This window comes from Castor canadensis, chromosome 5 (assembly GCF_047511655.1).
Source record: "Castor canadensis chromosome 5, mCasCan1.hap1v2, whole genome shotgun sequence".
Lineage (NCBI taxonomy): Eukaryota > Metazoa > Chordata > Mammalia > Rodentia > Castoridae > Castor > Castor canadensis.
Window position 1 is genome coordinate 148,213,967 of NC_133390.1, and position 19,107 is coordinate 148,233,073.

General features: G+C 36.0%; 1 protein-coding gene across 3 annotated transcripts in view; it reads right to left on the reverse strand.

Annotated features, from left to right (window-relative positions):
* The window catches only part of Plcb1 (phospholipase C beta 1), a 725,927-nt gene that overhangs the window by 212,560 nt on the left and 494,260 nt on the right, over positions 1–19,107 (reverse strand). For all 3 annotated transcript variants that reach the window (XM_074074371.1, XM_074074370.1, XM_020160494.2), the window contains exons 5-7: positions 8,557–8,636; positions 6,693–6,746; positions 5,338–5,413 (exon numbers count right to left, since the gene is read on the reverse strand). In XM_074074371.1, the coding sequence (XP_073930472.1) occupies positions 5,338–5,413; positions 6,693–6,746; positions 8,557–8,636 (210 nt within the window). The remainder of the gene's footprint in view (positions 1–5,337; positions 5,414–6,692; positions 6,747–8,556; positions 8,637–19,107) is intronic.

Here is a 19,107-nt window from a genome sequence, read left to right on the forward strand (position 1 = left end):
ATTTGATTTATAAAAAAGCTATTTGCTAGACGATGCCTCTCTTTTAAAAAGCCAGAAAAGACTCTGTATCTCTCACTCTTTGCTATGAGACATAGGGAAGAGGAAGATTTAAAAATCAATTGCAGAAAAATACTCACTGACACTTGTGACCAACTCAAGTGCATCTAACTTCATTGAATTTTATGAACCTCATGGTGTTCTCCCATTTTCTTGACTACATCCAACTCACTCCACCTCCCTCTAACCCTACCCAGCACACACATAAATTATTTTTAATTAATGGTACCAATAATTGTCTTCCTTCTCTTACTGACCTCTTGCTTCTTCCTTCTTCTGTTAGTTTAGAGTCTCTTCCTCTGGACAGCCTGCCTTCCCCCTAGATTGGGTTTAATCTTGAATTTATTCTCCTATTGCACCTCACTTCTCTCATATTTCAGCACTCATTTAACTGTATTGCACTCTTGGCTGTAGAATTCTGCCTATTCTTTGCTTACTTACAGATATACACTAGTTATGATATGTGTATCGCTTGTTAACTATCATATTTCCAGTGTGCAACATAGCAAGTGTGCAGTACATATTTATTAAATGAATGAATGCAATTTATGAGATTGGTGGCAATTGACTGCAAGAACTTGTGTATATTTTATTTTCTGTGGAATATCAGATTTTACTAAAGTCATTTACACAACAGTTCAGACACATACTTTCATGGAATGATATGCTTTACTAAAACCTAACCATTTGCCAGCTGGGTTTTTAGACTTTCTATTAAAGTGGACAATCTAATGAGATAATCTGAATAAATACATTATTTTAATTGCAAAATATTTTAATAAAGCTGATTTTTTTTTTAAGCTTTATTTCTTTTCTCATCATTTTCTTGCCCAACATGACAGATGACAACACCCAAAAGTCTTTGTGGTCAGTGGGTGAAAATGGGAGAGAGATATTTTATAAGAAGGAGTAAAAATAAGTATCAGTGAAAGCTAAAGTGCAAGGAAGATATTTAGGGAAAAGCTATGGGTGATTCTTAATTCCTTACATTTTACATGAGGCTGAAATTCACAAAGCTCATTCTCATACATTCTTTTCCAGGATCTCAAGACTAAGTGGATGGCACAAGTCATTTTTCCTATTTGTCTAGAAGGAAGCCTGATCAACACTACAAAAATCATGTCCAATGTGTAGGTATGTTTCTGGGAACCCTTTCCTGACCACATGAGCTAGCAATGACACAGTTTTTCTTTGTGTCCACAGTCCACCTTTGTTACCTTTGTTTTATATACCTTCATAATAGTTTCAATCACACAACTTTCCATTTATAATTCTAGTTTTCTACTAGACTGTGAGTTTTTGATTGAAGTGACAGCTTCTTACTTAATCCCTTTGTGTGCCTGGCATACAACCTAAACAATGTCTGCTGGTGAATCCAGGAGACTGGGCTAGACCTTAGATCTTGTGTTGTAATCCAAGAGTTGGTCTATTACCTCAGGCACCTGCCATAAAATAGAATGTCAGTGATTATTTGTTGCTATCATTACTTGAATTTTCTTTTCTTTTCTTTTCTTTTTTTGAGATAGACCTGGCTGACCTCAAATGTGAGATCTTCCTGCCTCAGTCTCCTGAGTATTGGGATTACAGGACTGATCTATCATGCCTGCTTTACTTGAATTTTTTGAAGGGCAAATTAAGAAGGTCAGTATAATCTGAAGTAGTGTAATCTGAATCAGGCCCATTTATTGCACAAACAATAAAGTATTAGCATATTTAAAACTCTATTTTTTGAAGCAAACTCTAATGACTAGAGTCCATATGTAGACTTTTTTCTTGATGGGCCATGAATTGTTTCCCAGTAAATTCAGAAATTCAACCAACTTTCAATATTTTTGTTTTAAAACCATAAACCAGAAGTTGAATTAATTATAGTCCATGAAATAATTACAAGTAAATCACTTCTAATGTGCTGTGTACTTAATGTGGTTTTAGAGTAGAATTTTGATACTAGTGACTTTAAGAATCACAAATGCAAAACTAATTGTTTCTGATTTATTTTCAGGATGTAAAGCATAAAAGAAAGGCAGCAAACTAGTTATACAGAGAAGTTGTTTTGTCAATTTATTCACACTATTCCTTATCAAAATGTATAGTACTATTTAAAAAAAAATTAGTTTCCCCATGTATTATACATACGCCTAGCTGCTATAGCAAATTCTTAAATTTAAAACAAACACACAGATTTCTTATCTTCTTCATTAAAAGGCAACCCCATAGGTCAAAGTTATGGCAAGACTACAATACAATTTCAAATGTCACCAACTTCTTTTCAAGTTAATAAGCCTTAAATCAAGGGAGTTTAGTACAAATAAATTATTTTCAGTTCTCAGAAAGCTTGTGGGTAGAGTAATAATTTTCTCAATATGGAAAGGTTTTCAAAGGTCTCACTGGAAAATATGTTTGGGTTATTAATAGAAGGACAGTAATTGCTTCGTCTCTCTTTCAGGGATAGTACTACTTTTTAGCAATTAGGGTAACTTGAGGCTAACAAATGTAATCTCCAAAGGAGTAACCTCTACAGGAAAATGTTATTCCAATGGATCGTGTCAGCCAGGGTACAAGTTCAAGTGCATTAATTATCCCTAACAATGTGCACAAAGATAATGTTTTAAAAATCTCAACAGGATATCCACTGTGTTTCTGGTAACATATCTATTTTCAGAACACAATCAAATCTAGTTTGAATGATGTCTGGCTATGAAACAGGATCCTATTTATGCATAACTAGCTACCATTTATATAATCCTTTTCTTTGTGGAATGTTTAAAATACTGCTTGTTAATATATTCAGAATCTTTCAGCTAGTGAATAACTATTTTCTACATTCTCTGTTGTATAGATATGAAAATAAAACAGGATTTAAAATATAGTTTTGATATGCCATAGGCAGTTCACAGAAACATTTACTTTCTGGCTCTGAAACTGTCTTTGTTTTTTGGATGTTTGTAAAAAAACATCTAATTCTGCAAAACCTTCAAGTAAATTATATTTTACTGTGAATAATGATCTTTCCAAACTATGATGGGAGTTTATTGTATTTTTTAAATACTTTCATCAGTTTGCCTTTAGAAAATTGCCATTACACTTAATTTGCTAAAGATAAGTATTTTTTTCCAATTTAAACCTAACTCCTGCTATTTGAATCTCATTTTCCATCTAATATGTCTCCAGTTGATATTGGGCTGAAAGTTTGAACCTATAATAGATATAGTAGATTCTAAAGATTCAATTTATGTTTATTGACTGAATTGTCAGACTTCAATTGTTTAGAAAATTGCAATTTACAGAGAATTGATTGATGGATTTGATTTTTTTTTATCCAGCTTCATTTTCTGTTCATTCTTTCCCTCAGCTAGATGTATAATTCTAAGTTAAAATTTTTGGTCATTGTATTTTACAAGGTATTATCTTGGAAAGATAAAATCAGAAATGATTACAAAGGCAAAAAATTCTCTGCATATCTCTGTAAACCCATCTCTTACACCTTTTCTTTATTCTTAAAGGTAATGGTCTTTTCTCAGTTGATCAAACCCAGTAAACTCTTCTAGCCTCAGGGCTTTGTGCACACTGATTTCTTTTTCTGGAATGAACTTCCCTTATTCTCAATGGCAGCACTACATTCTTTTCTTTCCTTCTTCTTCTTTTTTTAAAATAGCACTCCTTCCAATTTACCAAAGCATTTGTTGATGTGTTTATTGACTAGTTCCCCCAGAAGACTTCGTAGTCCTGATGCCCTGGAGTTCATTTTGTTTTTACCAACATATTCTCAATGACTGTGGACAAGTAGTAAGAGCTCAAGAAATATTTATTGAATCAATGACAGGACCTTCATTGTTTTATCTTTTCTACTCCAAAGCACTAGCAGAAGAGCAATAATAAGAAAGTTAATTTTATTTTGCTTATTAAAATGGAAGGAAAGGGCTGTCAATGTAGCTCAGTTGTAGAGGGCTTGCATGGCATGCTAAGGCTCTGGGTTTGATCCCCAGCACTGCCAAAATAGAAAAGAAAGTGAAGGGAAAAATGTTTTGTGAAGTCTTTGCCCAGTTCTATCTAGTTTTTGCAGCATCACCAGCCTTTTCTGTTTACAAAGGAAAAGTGGTATTAGAGAAGTCTTTCTTTTCCCAGCGATCTACCAAAGTCGTTTATAAACTTCAATCTCTTTTTTGAAAAAGTATTCACAACCAAAATTGACTGATGAATGTAATAAATAGCACTCAGTACTTTTAAATAATTCAGTCACAAGATAAGAGTGGATTTACAATTTCATTCAGTGCAACTTGAACATTTCTAGCATGTTTCAGGAAGCTCAGAGTTTCTGTCTATAAAGTCAGTGTTGTCCTTAGGTAAGTGCTTACTTGTTGCTTAGATACTAGGATAAAAATAATTTGGAACAGAAAGGAGAGCTCTGTATACAGCATGAGAAACAGGGTTTATGCAGTAGACTGTTCTCCCAGAAGCAATGGCAACATACCATTTTAGAGTCAGTTATATAGAAATGAGTTGAAATAAGGGTAATTATCTCATTCTAGTGGTTAACATATATGGAGTGCCTTATGTGTGCTAAGTACAAAAAATGTGCATGTTACATGCTTGTCCTCTCCCTTACTTTATCACCTATGAGCAAAGTGTGTGATGTCTAAATCGCTTTGCTCCTGTATCCTCCTTTTGAGCACAGCCCTGTAGAGTATTTATTTATAAATATGCACTACTGTACTAATTGTGTGTGTGATTTATAAATCTTAAAACTAGAAATTTAAAAAGTATAATATGAAATTAGTATTTAAAATACCTTTCTAAACATAACAGCTTTACACTATCTTCAGCTAATATCAAGTAAGTGCTTATTATTAATGATAGGTTTGAATCCAAATTTAAAATTGTCTTCTTGACAATGTTGACCCTTATTTGTTTTTTTTATATTGTTGATTGGCTCTTCTTTCCTCTCTCCCTCCCTCAGTCCCTCTTCCCTCCCTCCCTTCTTTCCCTTCTTCCTTCTTTTTTTTTGCAGTGCTGGGGGTCAAACTCAGTCCTCTCACATGCTGAGCACTTGCTCTACCGCTTAGCCAGCCCCATTACTGATTTTTAATCTGTAAAAAGCAAGGGCCATTCTACATTGGAATGTTAGGGTTATGGGAATTTTTCTTATATGAGATTAACAGGTAAATTTTGGCTTTCTTGATATATAAAATTATGTCTAGGTAACATTGGGTTGCTGTGTATTTTGTGTGCACTCTTAAAAGTTATTGTGCAGTGCTGTTATTTGTAAGGCAACATGCTCACCCTTGAAGATGGAAGACTACAAGCCTCTAATGCAGTTTCAACTCGCTTCCGGTCTGCTGAAAACAAGCGATATATGCTGTGAAGTGAAAACACATACATGAGGGCTGTTTGAAAGGCGTACAGATCACATTGCTTACAGATGAAGCCAACTTAAAACATCCCATTGAATCAAACCTATCCATGACAAATCTTTAAAGAAAGAAAAAAGGCCCACTCGCCCATTCCTTCATACATTGGCATCTGTATTCTTTTTTTATTCTTATTTTTTGTGGCATTGGGGCTTGAACTCAAGACCTTCATCATGAACCACTCCACCAGTTCTATTTTTGTGGAGGGTTTTTTGACACAGGGTCTTGTGAACTATTTGCCCTGGGTGGCTTTGAACCACTATCCTCCTGATCTCTGCCTCCTGAGTAGCTAGGATTATAGGTGTGAGCTTCTAGCGCCTGGACTGCATCTATGTTCTTGATCTATGTGTGTGCTTTAAAAAATTTATATTGTTTAATATAAAATCAATATTCTGAGACAATAGGGACAACCCAATTAAAAAAGAACTTTTGCATTAAGTAATCTGTCATATTAAACACTAATATAAACAACCTTCCCAACCTTGTCTCCTTCTTGCAACAAAGGTGCTCCAATGGTGCATGTTATGTTATCAATAATTTAACTTTTTTATTCACAGATGCTTGCTGGTAGTTTGTAAAGACTTTCAGCTAAGATGGTCTAAAGATGTACTTTCTTTGGTTCCTAATTGGTTTAAAGAAAAAAACAGAATGAAGGGCTAGACAGTTTAATGTAATGATTTGAATTTATATGTGTTCTCTTGAACCATTAGAAAATCTTGTTTCCAGAGCTCCTCAATCCCACAGGGTACCATGGTGGAGGTGAGTTGGAGACTCCCTTAGACTGGTTTTGTTCTTTTATTTTCTTTCTCCTCTTGTTCCTGCTTTGTCACTTAAGCTCTTTGCCTGGTCCTATGGGCATCAGATTTACAAATCCTGCCTTAAGGCTAGGGGCATATTGATAAGAAGAGGCACAGGGGTCACTTAATTTGTACTCCTACAACAGAATCTCAGATGGTTTCTGGGTTTACCAGTGAGGTTCCTTTCCTATCCCTCCACCCACTTCTTGCTTTAGCATTTCTTGAAAATGATGCCACAGGAAAGGGCAGCCCCATGGAAATGTAATGAGGAGAGCAGCTGCTCTGACGTGAGACATGCATGAAGAAGGATGGGGTTACCATATGTTTCCATGGTCCCACTTAAGCTGATGGAGAAACAAAACAGAGCCATGGCACCCATTCAACTCTGAGAAAAAGATAACGAATAATAGGAAATGCTCTTGAAACTTACTTTTTGAGAGGAATACGTCCTTCTGGAGTGACTTGCAGCTTAAGTTTAGTATAACTGTTGGGGAAGCAGAAAGGTGAGGGTTTAATTTTTTTTAAAAAAAGCCTTTTTATTGAAGAATAAAATACATAGAAAAGGACCCATGCCTATATGCAGTTTGCTGAATTTGCACAAACTCCCGTCTCTAAATTGGTACCCAGATCAAGAAGTAGAATAAGTAGCAACTCATATTAGTAGCAACCTAACAGCCCCTCTCAGACCCCCTTCCAGTGTCTATCCCGCAAAGGAAACTGTTATCCTGATGTCAAAAGACACAGATCATTTTCCCTGTATTTTTTTCACCTTTCATAAATAAAATCATATATTTTTGTGTGTCTGGCCTCTTTCACTCAGTGTTACATATTTGAGATCCATCCATACTTTGCTGCTAGTTGTAGATTATTCATTCTTATCATTCTGTGGAATCTCACTATATGAATATAGCAACTGTATTTATCTCTTTAACTGCTTATGGACACAGGTAAAGAGATGGAGCAACAGAACTCCAACTCATTGCTGATGGGTGTGCAAAGAAAGAATATTATTTTAGAGAACTGCATACACTATGACCCAGACATTCATATCTAGGTGAGCATGAAACTGAAGTGTTCACAATATGGTCATCTCAAGACACGCCCGGAAGATCTACAGCAGGTATCACAGGGGACAACTATCTAGAACCCACATTTGCAGTAGAGAATGATCAGTCAACCAGCTGTAACATGCTGTGCTTTAGGAAGAACATCTTATTTCTTTCTATGTCCCCTTCCATTAACATTGCCCAGAAGAACAGACATTCTAGCAACGTTTGTTGAATGAAAGACGGTGATATTAGAGATGGGAAAAAAGAAAAGGAAAGAAAGGAGGTGGAGGCATGCAGGAGGGGTTCTTAAGGTAACATACTTAAGAGAGATGACACCACAAAGAAGCATTTCAATGAAGACTTGTGACTATAAGTAAAAGGAATTCATAGAAGAGCAAAAAAGAAATGCAGCTGAAGTATGAGGTCTGGCATGATGGCTGTCTTACATAACACAGAGGAAAGAGAGAAATCTGTTCAGTAAAACAAGACCACCTATTAATGTTTCTGCTTGTGGTTTTGATTTAAAGACTTCCCAACCTTCTGAACGACCACAGCTTCCAAAATGAGCACAACCAGCTTTCCCAGTTGCTCATCTGGTATTTGTCATTATTTTCCTTGGTCAGATAATTTTTAGAAAAGCTATTGCAATTCCAGAGCAATTTGCTAATTTGTTTAGCTTTACTTTCCTTCTCCTTTTCCTTTTGCTCTTTCCTCTGCATCCTTTCTCTTTCTTACAAATATTTGCTATGATGGTCTACAAGGGCTAGAATCAGGACATAAAGCCTATTGATCTAAGGAGGCTGGAAAGTTACTGTAGCATCCATCAGAGATTTATGACTCTAGAGAAACGAGAAGCATATGCTGTTCATTCTCTTCCTCAGATTAATAACTGAGAGGACACAGGCAGATGAGGAAGCAGAAGATTCTCGAAATTGATCATTTCTAGTTCTGAGCACAGCTGCCGGGATTTGGAAGTTTCTTCTTATTGCGTGTCAAAGGCATTAACTTTCAGGTGAGCTCAACCCAGGCGGAATGTGGCTGTGTAGCTCAGAGGAAAGAGCGATCTTTCTTGGAAGTCTTCCATCTCTGAACCGTGGGGTTATTAATTCTCTAACAAATCCCAAAGGGAAATTTATGTTTATTAATGTGAGAAGTCAGTGCAGCATAAACAAAAGACTCACAAAGGGGAAAGGAAACTGACTCAGAAGTAGCAACACACTTCGCAATAAAATTAGAGTGACTTACGCTTTTTCCAGAAATGCATCCCTGGACATGTTTTGGGCCAGCAGGTTTGTGGCCAAACTGAAAACCTCATTTGTCCATTCCTGAAAAATGTAAATTACACTTGCATTAGCTTACATACTACTCAGTCATAAAACATGCTTTTAGCTTGGCTTCCAGGAAGACAAATTAATTCAATTTGAAGGTCAACAATCACCCCCCACACCCTTTTTTGATAAAAATGATATAATTAAATTCAAATCCCTGAGTGAATACTCTTTTCCTAAGGAAATGTTCTTTGCACATAAACAAGTTTTTTTTTCCTGCTTTAAAAAATTTCTATTGATAGGAAACTGCTGTGCTGTCTTCATTAACTGAACACGTTTAACTCTTTTCCTTGAATTGTGAACAGGAAAGGATGAATAGAAAAGTTTAAAATATAGTAAATATATTTTCAACAGAACTGCAGACCCATGTCAAAGCAGCTATACTAGGGATCTTTAAAAGATAACCATAGTTCTAGAACTTCTCTAAACAGTCACAATGTCAAACAGTACCCAGTACTCTCTCTTCTCCAAATCCGCCATCCCTCACTACTCTCCAAATCTTAATCCCCACCTCACAGCACTCATTTGACTTCCCAGAAAATAGAAACTAGCAAGTCTTTAAAAAGAATATTGATTCTTCATTCTGAAATAATTTTAAACACAAAATAAAGATTCTGGGCCAAAATGTATGTTTTACTGTAAGTGAAAAATGACGTGAGCTAATTAATCATTTGATACGGTGTAGTGGGTTTGGATCGCTCCTCAGTGAACTAACATCTTGTAGTCCCATATTATGACATCACAGTCCATCTCACTCCTCAGATCTGTTAAAATTTGCTAGATATACCGAGGTACTCCAGTGTTGGTTATTCACATATTTTAAAATGTTATATCTTCTTGATAAATTGGCCCCTTATCATAACATAATGACCTTGTTTGTTTCTTTTTAACAGTTTTTGACTTAGTCTGTTTTGTCTGATACACATATAGTCATGCTTGGTCTCTTTTGATCAGCATTTGCCTGAAGTATCTTTTCTCATCTCTTTACTCTCAGTTTGTGTGTGTTCTTCAGAAAAAAGTGAGTCTCTTGTGAGCATATTGTTAGATCTTGGTTTTAAAAATATATTTAGCCAATTTTTTGTCTTTTGACTAGAGAATTAATCCATTTATATTTACTTGTTGGTAGGAGAGAATTTGCTTATGGCATTTGATCACTTTTTTTTTTTTTTTACTTTATAATAGTTCCTTTCTTGCTCTCTTCCAATCCTGTAGTCTTTCTTTGTGTTCGTTGTGAAATAATGACTTATTTTGACAGACTTGTCACCTAGTTTTGTTACTTCTACAATTGATTTGCTGATCTGTTATATGACTTTTTTTGTGAATTTGTGTTTTTTCTTTAGGACTTAAGGCACTGACAATATTCTGGTAGGTAATATAATTTTTATGGAACTGGAAGCATGGGATGGAAGGAGGACTACAGTGATGGGAAGAAAAGAAGGATTCATTAGTAGAGAAAACAGTGTAGAAGAACCAGAGGTGAGAAAACATGAGGAGCTGGAAGCATAGGAATTAATAGGAATTAGAAAAGAGAGAAGAGATTGCAAGAACAAAGTATAGTTGGGGGTCAGAGTATGAAGAACATTTAATGTCTGTCTGTTCAGATATCTAGAGATAACTGAGCAAAAATGTGATCCCACCAAAAGCCCTTTTTTTTTTTTTTTTTTTTTTTTTTTTAGTTGCAAGGTGAGGAGAGCCAGGCTGTGCGTTAGGAAGATTATCTGACAGTCATGTCAAGGATGAATTTGAAGCTAAGAAATGCAGGAGGAAGGAACTGAATTAGGAAGCTGCAAAAGTTAGGTGAGAAGTACTAAGGGCTTGAGCTCCAACTCTATAGATTGTTGGCAGAGGATTTATTTTATTTTATTTTATTTTTTTATTTTTGAGTCAAATATCAGCTCACTCACTCTTAGAGCTGGTGTGTCTCTCTTTTTTTTTTTTCTTTTATTATTCATATGTGCATACAAGGCTTGGTTCATTTCTCCCCCCTTGGCAGAGGATTTAGACATAGGATACCTATGAGAGGAAAATAAAACTATTAACTACTAAACTTGATGTACCCACAGGAAAAGATAAGAATAATGTTTTTTAACAGCTTGAAATTAATTTTCCTGAAATTAGATAGTTTTAAACTGAGTAATAAGTACTGACACTGGGTTAAAAATATGTTTCTGATATAATATTTTCTGGGCTTAAGGGTGGAACTTTAGATATTTCCTGTACTTTGGCAACCTTATGTATCAGTAAGAGTGTTTATAAATGAGGTCAATGTGCAGTCTTGTATGTTTGCATGCTGGAAATAAGTACAGAAGGAATTATAAACATTTTGGAAGATTTAACTTAGTCTGACTTTTTAGGTTGAAAGCTAAGACCCTCAATATATCCAGTACAATAAAAATGTAATGTGAGCTATATGTAATTCAAAATTTTCTAGTAGCCATATTTTAAAAATAAAAAGAAAGAGACAAAACTATCCCAATATTTCAAATTATTATTTTTGAGGAGTCCTTATCTGAAAGTCAAAAATTCAAACTTTTTGAGCACCTCTGTGGTACCACAAGTAGAAAATTCATCTGACCGCATGTGATAGGTTGCTGTTATAATGCAAATGCAGCTGGCATCAGTAACTCAGGCCTGTAATCCTAGCTTCTTAGGAAGCTGAGATCAGTAGGATTGTGGTTCAAGACCAGCCCAGACTGCTGAGACCTCATCTCCAAAATAATCAGAGAAAAATGGGCTGAAGGTGTGGCTCAAGTGGTTGAGTGCCTGTTTTGCAAATGCAAAGACTTAAGTTTGAACCTCAGTCCCATCCCCCCTTAAAATGCAGTTTTAATAAAAATATAGTATGGAATTACCTGCAGACCATGTATATAAGGTAATTATGAAACATAACTAAAACATAAATTTTGTGCTTAGACTTGGTTCCATCCCCAAGATTTCTAGTTATGTATAGGCAAATATTCTAAAATCAGGAAAAAATATGGGATCAGCACTTCTGGTCCTAAGAATTTTGGATAAGGGATAGCACAACCTGTATTTGTCATATAATCAATTCAAAATTTATTGAGATAGTTTGCATTCTTCTGACATGGCAAATCTGTAAAATCAGGTGTGGATTTTATGCTTCACAAACTATCTCGATTTGTATTAGCCATTATTTCAAATGCTCAATAGCCAAATATGTCTGTGGCTGCCATATACGGACATTGGTCAGTATAGGTCTTCTACATCTTTGGATATTTCCATGGGTCCTTCATAAGGTTAGCTGAAGGAGAACATCATCACCGTTTTCACTGTACAGCCACAGTTAGCTCATTCAGAAAGTAAAGCATAATTAATTTTAATCATGTTTTCAGAATGTGATCACATGAATTCCTGTAACCCAAAGGCTTTCTACAGCCATTTTTGATACTCATGTCATCCCACGGTGCATCACAGATTCAGACAAATAACTCAAACTCTTGACTGGGTGCTGAGCTATACATTGAAACAGCATGTGCCTTACTTTGCTTTTCCCCAAAGTAGACTCCAAGACAAGAATTTATGAAGATTGAGTTCATTACAAAGTGTTCCCTGCCAAGAATAATAAAGGAGAGAGCTAGGCTCAGATAAGAAGAGGCAGAAGGGTGAAATGCCAAGTGAGGTTTCACAACTGGTGACATTAGCTTAATCCCTTCTTGTATAGACTACACCTTAAAGTTGAGTTTTCTGATCAGCAAGGAGGGAGTTGGAGTATGGAAATCTCTGTGACTATTCGTCTTAGTTAAGCGGTGCAAGAAGAGGATGAGCAGTACCCAGGTACTTCCTGGTCTCTTTGCTAGTGAAGTGGGTTCCAGCTTCCACAAGGAGGAACCAATAAAGAGATACAGGTATTGACTGCTGAGAGTGAAAGCCCACCAAGGGGTTGTGTGTGAAAATGGCAAAGGAACGAGAAGGAATATGGTCAGGTTGCCATTAGAGTCTGTGACAGCATAATAACTTGTATTTTAGGACTCTTTGGATGACAGAAGCAACAACTGAGAGCAAGTAGGGGATATGCAATAAAGCTTTGGGGAGATTGGTTCACATGTGTTCTAGAGCAGCATTTCTCACATTTTTATGTGCATTTAAGTCACTGGAATCTTGCTGAAATGCAGAGTTGGTTCAATAGGTTTGAGGAGAGGATAGAGATTCTGTATTTCCTAAAGGGCTCCTAGGTGAGGGCTATTCTGGACCATGGCACGAGTAGAGTGAGCATTGACTAAAACATAGTTAGAAATGTAAGATCTTAGGCTCTAGATCTGCTGATTGAATCTGCATGTCTTCAGGAAACCTTTGCTTTTTTTTTTTTTTTTTTTTAATGCATAGGGAAATTTGAGCATACTGCTGGGTCAGGGACAGCACATTGAGTGGAAAGGCTTTCCAGAACCTGGTTTAGGAAGCACTGTTCCAGTCTTCGTTTACCCCTTTCTCAAACAAATAAAGAAGTTATTTTGGCTATTAGCTTTTGCATAATCCCAAAGGCCTTACAGCTGTTTAAGAACAACACGGCTAAAGAGATAGGGGCAGAGCAGTTCAAGCAGCCTTGGTTCATCGTGAGATTATGAAATACGCTTTGCTGCAGGTTGGACAGATCCTGCTGCAGTGCTTTTGTAAATCCAGTGCTGAGCCTTGGTTAGTATGGCATGTGAAAGGCTGTTTCTTCTTTAATCTGGAGGCGTTGCTTTTCTACTGTCAGAAAAAAAGTTCTGATTGTCACTCAACTTGCTTCAGCCCTGCAATTTAAACCCTGAAGCTTCTGAAGGGACATTTTCTGCTTTATGATTAATCTCTTCTCATGAAGAGGACAACAGGGGCCTGACCCACAGAAAATGGTTCTAAATATCCTCTTCCACAAAATTCTGCTGGAGTTTAAATGCTTGCGTTGTATATTACTCCTGCGGTCCCTTCTCCCCACAGATGCTGGTTTAGACATGACCAGATAAACCAAGTTTTCTTACCATATCACAGGTACTTTTATTTCTAAAGCTATTTAAGTTCTGAAGTTTGTGGCACAGTATTTTATATGTTTGTTTAATATTATGAATGACTGTTTCATAGCTCTCAATTGTTCATCTAACTATTGTTGAATATTTGCTACATTCTGAGCAAGGGTCTTTGCATTCAATAACTAACTCTCATACTACTTTTTGGGAAGGCAGGTAGTTGTTATCCTTATTTTGTAGACGAGGATTCAGGGTTTTGAAGCACTTAATAAAACTTACTTATGCCCTCAGAGCTAATAAAAGTCATCATTTGGGATTAAGTGACTGGTTTCGTGGGCTTTCAAACCTGAACTCATAGATACTGTGCCCACCATAATTTTGTTCTAGAAAATCCAAGGATGGCTGGTACATTCTGTTAAACAAAATAAAAAAGATAAATAAATACATTTAAGTGTATTCTATATCCAACACAATTTAGCACTCTCTATGGGCCAGGCACTGTTCTGAGCATTCTGTAAATAGTTAACTCATTTAATCCTCAAAATGCCTTATAAGATATATTCTATAATCACCAGCCCAGCATAAAAATGGAAAAGCTGAGGGACAGAGGCATACAATAAATGGCACACGGTCACACAGCTAGTGTTGGGTGTACATGGGATTTGCACCTGGGTTTGCCTCTGGAGTTAAAAAAACACACCACTATAATACAATGATGAAGTAAACAAAGTAGAGGAAAATGAGAAATAAGGAAATGTGAGGTGAGCTGCAAAATGTAGGCCTGAAGTCTTGGAGTCACCAACTCAACTTGGACTTGTTTTAGTCATTGCAAAGAGAAAGATTCAATCATAACATGATTCACAGTTGTCCTTGATCTAACTATCACTCATACCATAGTTCAATATCTATTCCCAGTTCTGATAACAGAGAAAAATTTCTCCCATGGGTAATTCAACTTGTGACCAAAAGGGGTTAAGATAAAGATAGTGTCTTCAAGAAGAAATACCATTCTGGCATGTGTTTCTGTTTTCCATTGTTCTGATTCATGTTATTTTAAAATATTCTAATGAATGTATTTTACTTTCCTTTTTTCAATATTACATATATTTGTTATATATGAACATACATCTAACAAATGTTGAACTTTAACATAGTTTTTTTATTACTGTTTTTTCCTTAAAGCTGTACTTAAAACATTGCAAAGTATCGCAATCTAGTTTAAATTCAATCTGCAGTATGATTCTTCCTGAGCTCATTCTTCTCTATGTCCCCAAGAATAAGCACTATTTTGAAAGGTAAATAGCAATACCATATCTACCTTCAAACAGTATTCCGAGGTGAGTGGTATAGACCAGGGATCAGTAAACTAAGGCTTGAGGGCTTAATTCAGCCTACCACCTGTTTTTATAAATAAGTTTTATTAGAACACAGACACATTTGCCCATTTTTGTATTGTCTATGGCTGCTTTCATGCTATAACGGCAGACTTGGCCAGTTGCCACAGAGATCCAAAAAAGTGTAACATACTATGTGGCTCTTTACAGAAAAAGTTTGGCTAGCCACTGGTATGGACCCCTGCATGCTTAAAATCAGAAATAAATTTTCTCATATTACATGTATTCTTTGGCTAATGGTTATTTACTTTCAACATCATTTAAAATGAATCCTGACCACGCATATAGATCTAGTTCATTCATTTTATTATTCCATTCTTTCATTGATGGACATTTCTTGTTTTATCTTTAGATTTTGCCACCTGCTCACCAATGTGGTAAGGATACTCTACATTTCTACTGGCAGAGAATGAAAGCTTTTATTTCCTGAATTCTCAAAAATATTGCTATTATCAGACATTTAGAAAATGCTTGCAAATCTAACAGAAGCAATATGAGTTCCTGGGGTGGTCTTAGTGAACTCTGATTTACCAACATACAATCATTTTATATATTTGATACTTCTACTTAATTAAAAAATTTTCATGTGTGTATTCTTAACCCAGGTTTCTTTTCATTGATTTTTTAAAGGGGATATGGTTTTGTCTGTTTGATGTTTGAGCTTAAATGGAGGCCAGTTTTAGTAGCACTCCTGTTGGTAGAACGCAGTTGTAGAATATAGTAGCTTTGTGTTGTAAATGTCTCCCATGGCACCATCACATGCCAGGTAACCAGGCAATGGCTCTGACCTGACACTAACAGGATGGAGCCACAAAAAAACAGAAAGTATATCCTCTACTTTCAAAACCATATATTAATTCAAAGCATTGTTTGGGGAAATGAAAATACTCTAAAAGACCCCTGAATCTCTCTCTTCTTTGTCTTTGTCTGTCTCTTTTGCCACTCTCATCTCTTTCTCTCTCTCTGTCTCTCTCTCTCTCTCTCTCTCTCTCTCTGCAGATCTTTACAGATGTACAAAGATCCACATTTTGAGAATTGCTTTTGAAAGATGACAGGTCTAGTACATCTCGAGCCCTCTCTAACATTTGTTCCTCTGTCAAATGGGAAAAGTTCAGTGTAGTGAAATCAAATTAAAATGAACTTTAAGAGAATTGTTCAATAGGAAAAAAGTAAAACCCCTTGCTATGTTTGGATAGAGTTTGTTCCCTCTGAAATTCATGCTGAGATTTCATTGCCACTGTGTCAGTATTGGGATATGAGGTCATTAAGATGCAACTAGGTCATTAAGATGGATTAATGCTGCTTTTAGGGCACTGGGTTAAATGTTGTGGCATATACATATACACACATAAAATCTTGATCTATATCTAGCTATCTTTCTAATTATTTCTGTAATTGTGAGTCAATGGTTACTGCCATTAAGTAAAAAGAATGACAAATTATAATGATGCAAAAGCAGGTACTTCTGAAGCGCCCAATTTGGAAGCCTCTATTTATTGTACTCATGTATTTTATTTTTATTTCATTTACTTTTTTTGGAGATATTGGGATTTGCACTCAGGGCCATATGCTTGCTGGAAAAGTGCTCTACCACTTGAACCACACTCCTGTCCTTTTTGCTTTAGTTATTGTTTTCCAGAAACGGTCTTGCATTTTTGCCTAGGGTCAGCCTGGACCTTGATCCTCCTACTTATGCCTTCCATATAGCTGGGATGACAGGAACGCACCATCAAGACCAGCTTGTTGGTTGAGAAAGGGTCTTGCTAACTTTTTGATCAGGCTGGCCTCTAACTGAGATCCTCCCTATCTCTGCCTCCTGCATAGATAGTATTACAGGTGTAACTCATCATGCCCAGCAATACTTATATTTTTAAATGAAATTTATTTTTAAAGCAGTCTTAGATTTGTAGCAAAATTGAGTGGGGGGAACACAGGTTTCTCCATCTATATCCTCTGAGTCCCATCTGTTTATGTCTCCTTTTATTTAATTAGTTTTTCAAAAGTTCTTAGAATATGTCATAATTTAAAATGAGATATTTCCATTTTTGTAACATATATAAAGGAGCTAACTTTTTGTAATGCTTTACATTCATAGTCTACTTACTGGTGAATTCTTATTGCTGTCATTGATCATGGCATCATTCTGACTACCTCTACTTGTAAGTGGTAATAGCCTAAGATTTGAGCAAGGAAGAGTATTGTGTAGTTTGTTTAGAGCATGTTTTTCTCACCTCCTGGCATGCATCAGAATTCATCCTGCTGAACATTTGTCTTAATGACAGAGTGAAAAATATTTTAATGAGGAAAGATGTTATATGAGCTACAAAGACTTTTGCTAACATCAGAAAGGATTATCTGAGAAGTCACTGCATTTATGATACTATATAGAACATTTAGAATTTGGGGAAATTTTTCTGCCATGGTTTCTTTGTATTATTAGGTAGCAGAGAAAATAGTAGATTCTATAGTCAAAATGTTCTCATTTTCTTCTCATACTCAAAAAGAAATGATTGCCAACTGTATAAAATTATAAAATAAAACAAAAATCCAATAGTAACAAACCCCAAGCAGGAAGCACAATTGAGCACAATCTCATAACTATTGGGACACTGGCATAGCATATTGCTCAAATGATATAATATTAATAATATCAAAGAGAGGTGCATAGTCATTTTTAGACCATGTACCTCAAATGTTTTTAGGATACAATTGATAAAAGCACAATTCAAGCTAACTTGGGAAGTAGGAGACTTGGTCAAGGGCACTGGGTTTTTCATGCAACTCAAGGAAAAATTGGACAAATCACAGCAAAAGAATGTATTAATAAAACGAGATCATCAGGAATCTGGAGCCCGAATGCCAATAGACTTTCTTCATTTTTTTCCCATTAAATCTCTCTGCTGGGTGACATGATTTTTTCCCCTACTGATGCATTCTTCCCCATGGCCACTAACTGGACCAAGAGTTGTCCCATATGATATCTCCTACCACTAGAGAAAATCGGACTGATTTCCTCACTTGCATTATGAAGAATCCTGGGAATGATCTGATGGGTCTTCCTCTAGGAAAATCAATTCAGGTAAGAACACAGCAGTGTCTATGAGAACTGAATCACTGGAGCTAGGAGAGGAGCAGTGAGCAAGAGGGAAGAGCGTAGTGAGCAGAAGAAAGGATGTATGCCATCTGTTAGATCTTTGGGATCTCACAGTTCTGTGTCTTATTCTTTTTTTAATAAAATAAGCAATAAATTCATACTATTGAGTTGGTTGCATGAATGAATGAATGAACAAATGAAAAAGACTTACTTCTAGGCTTTATAATTTTTGGTTTTTGAAATTAATCTGTCTCTATAAGGGATTTTTTTTTTTTTTGATGGTACTGGGGATTGAACTCAGAGCCTCATGTTTGCTAGGCAGTGTTGTACCACTTGAGCTACACCCCAATCCTCCTATAGTTATAAGTTTTATCACCATTCTTGGCTATAGTTAGTTGGTAATTCTGGCTTTGTACATTCCTATTGTAATGTTAACTATGGTTGTAATAGGTTGTAATTGTAATAGGTTACAAAAAACAGTTGTCCAGGGTGTAACATGGGGCTGAGGACTGAGGGAAACCTCCAATTAACAAAGTACAGAAGCTTTTGTGTTAAGGATTATGGCATCTATGTTGCCCACATAGACATGTTTCTTGCTTTGTGTTAAGTTTTGGGCTGTATTCCGAAGAACTATTGCCTAATTGCCTTTCCCCACATAAGTGAAGGAGTACTATACTAAATTGTACCAACATGATGATCTAAGGGAGCATGTGCATGCCTGAAAGTGCACTGAAGGAGATGTAGATGTATCATCATCTACATTTTGGAGAATGCTTCTGAAAGGTGACAGGTTTAGTGCATCTCTAGTCCTGCTAGCATTTGTCTTCTGCCAAATGTGAAAAGTTTGATGTAATGAAATCAAGTTAAAATGAACTTTAAGAGAATTGTTCAATGGGAAAAAAGAAATCCCTAGCTATTGTTTGGATATGGTTTGTTCCCTCTGAAATTCATGCTGAAACTTAATCCCCATTATGTTGAAATTGGGAGATGAGGCCGTTAGGAGGCAAGTAGGTCATTAA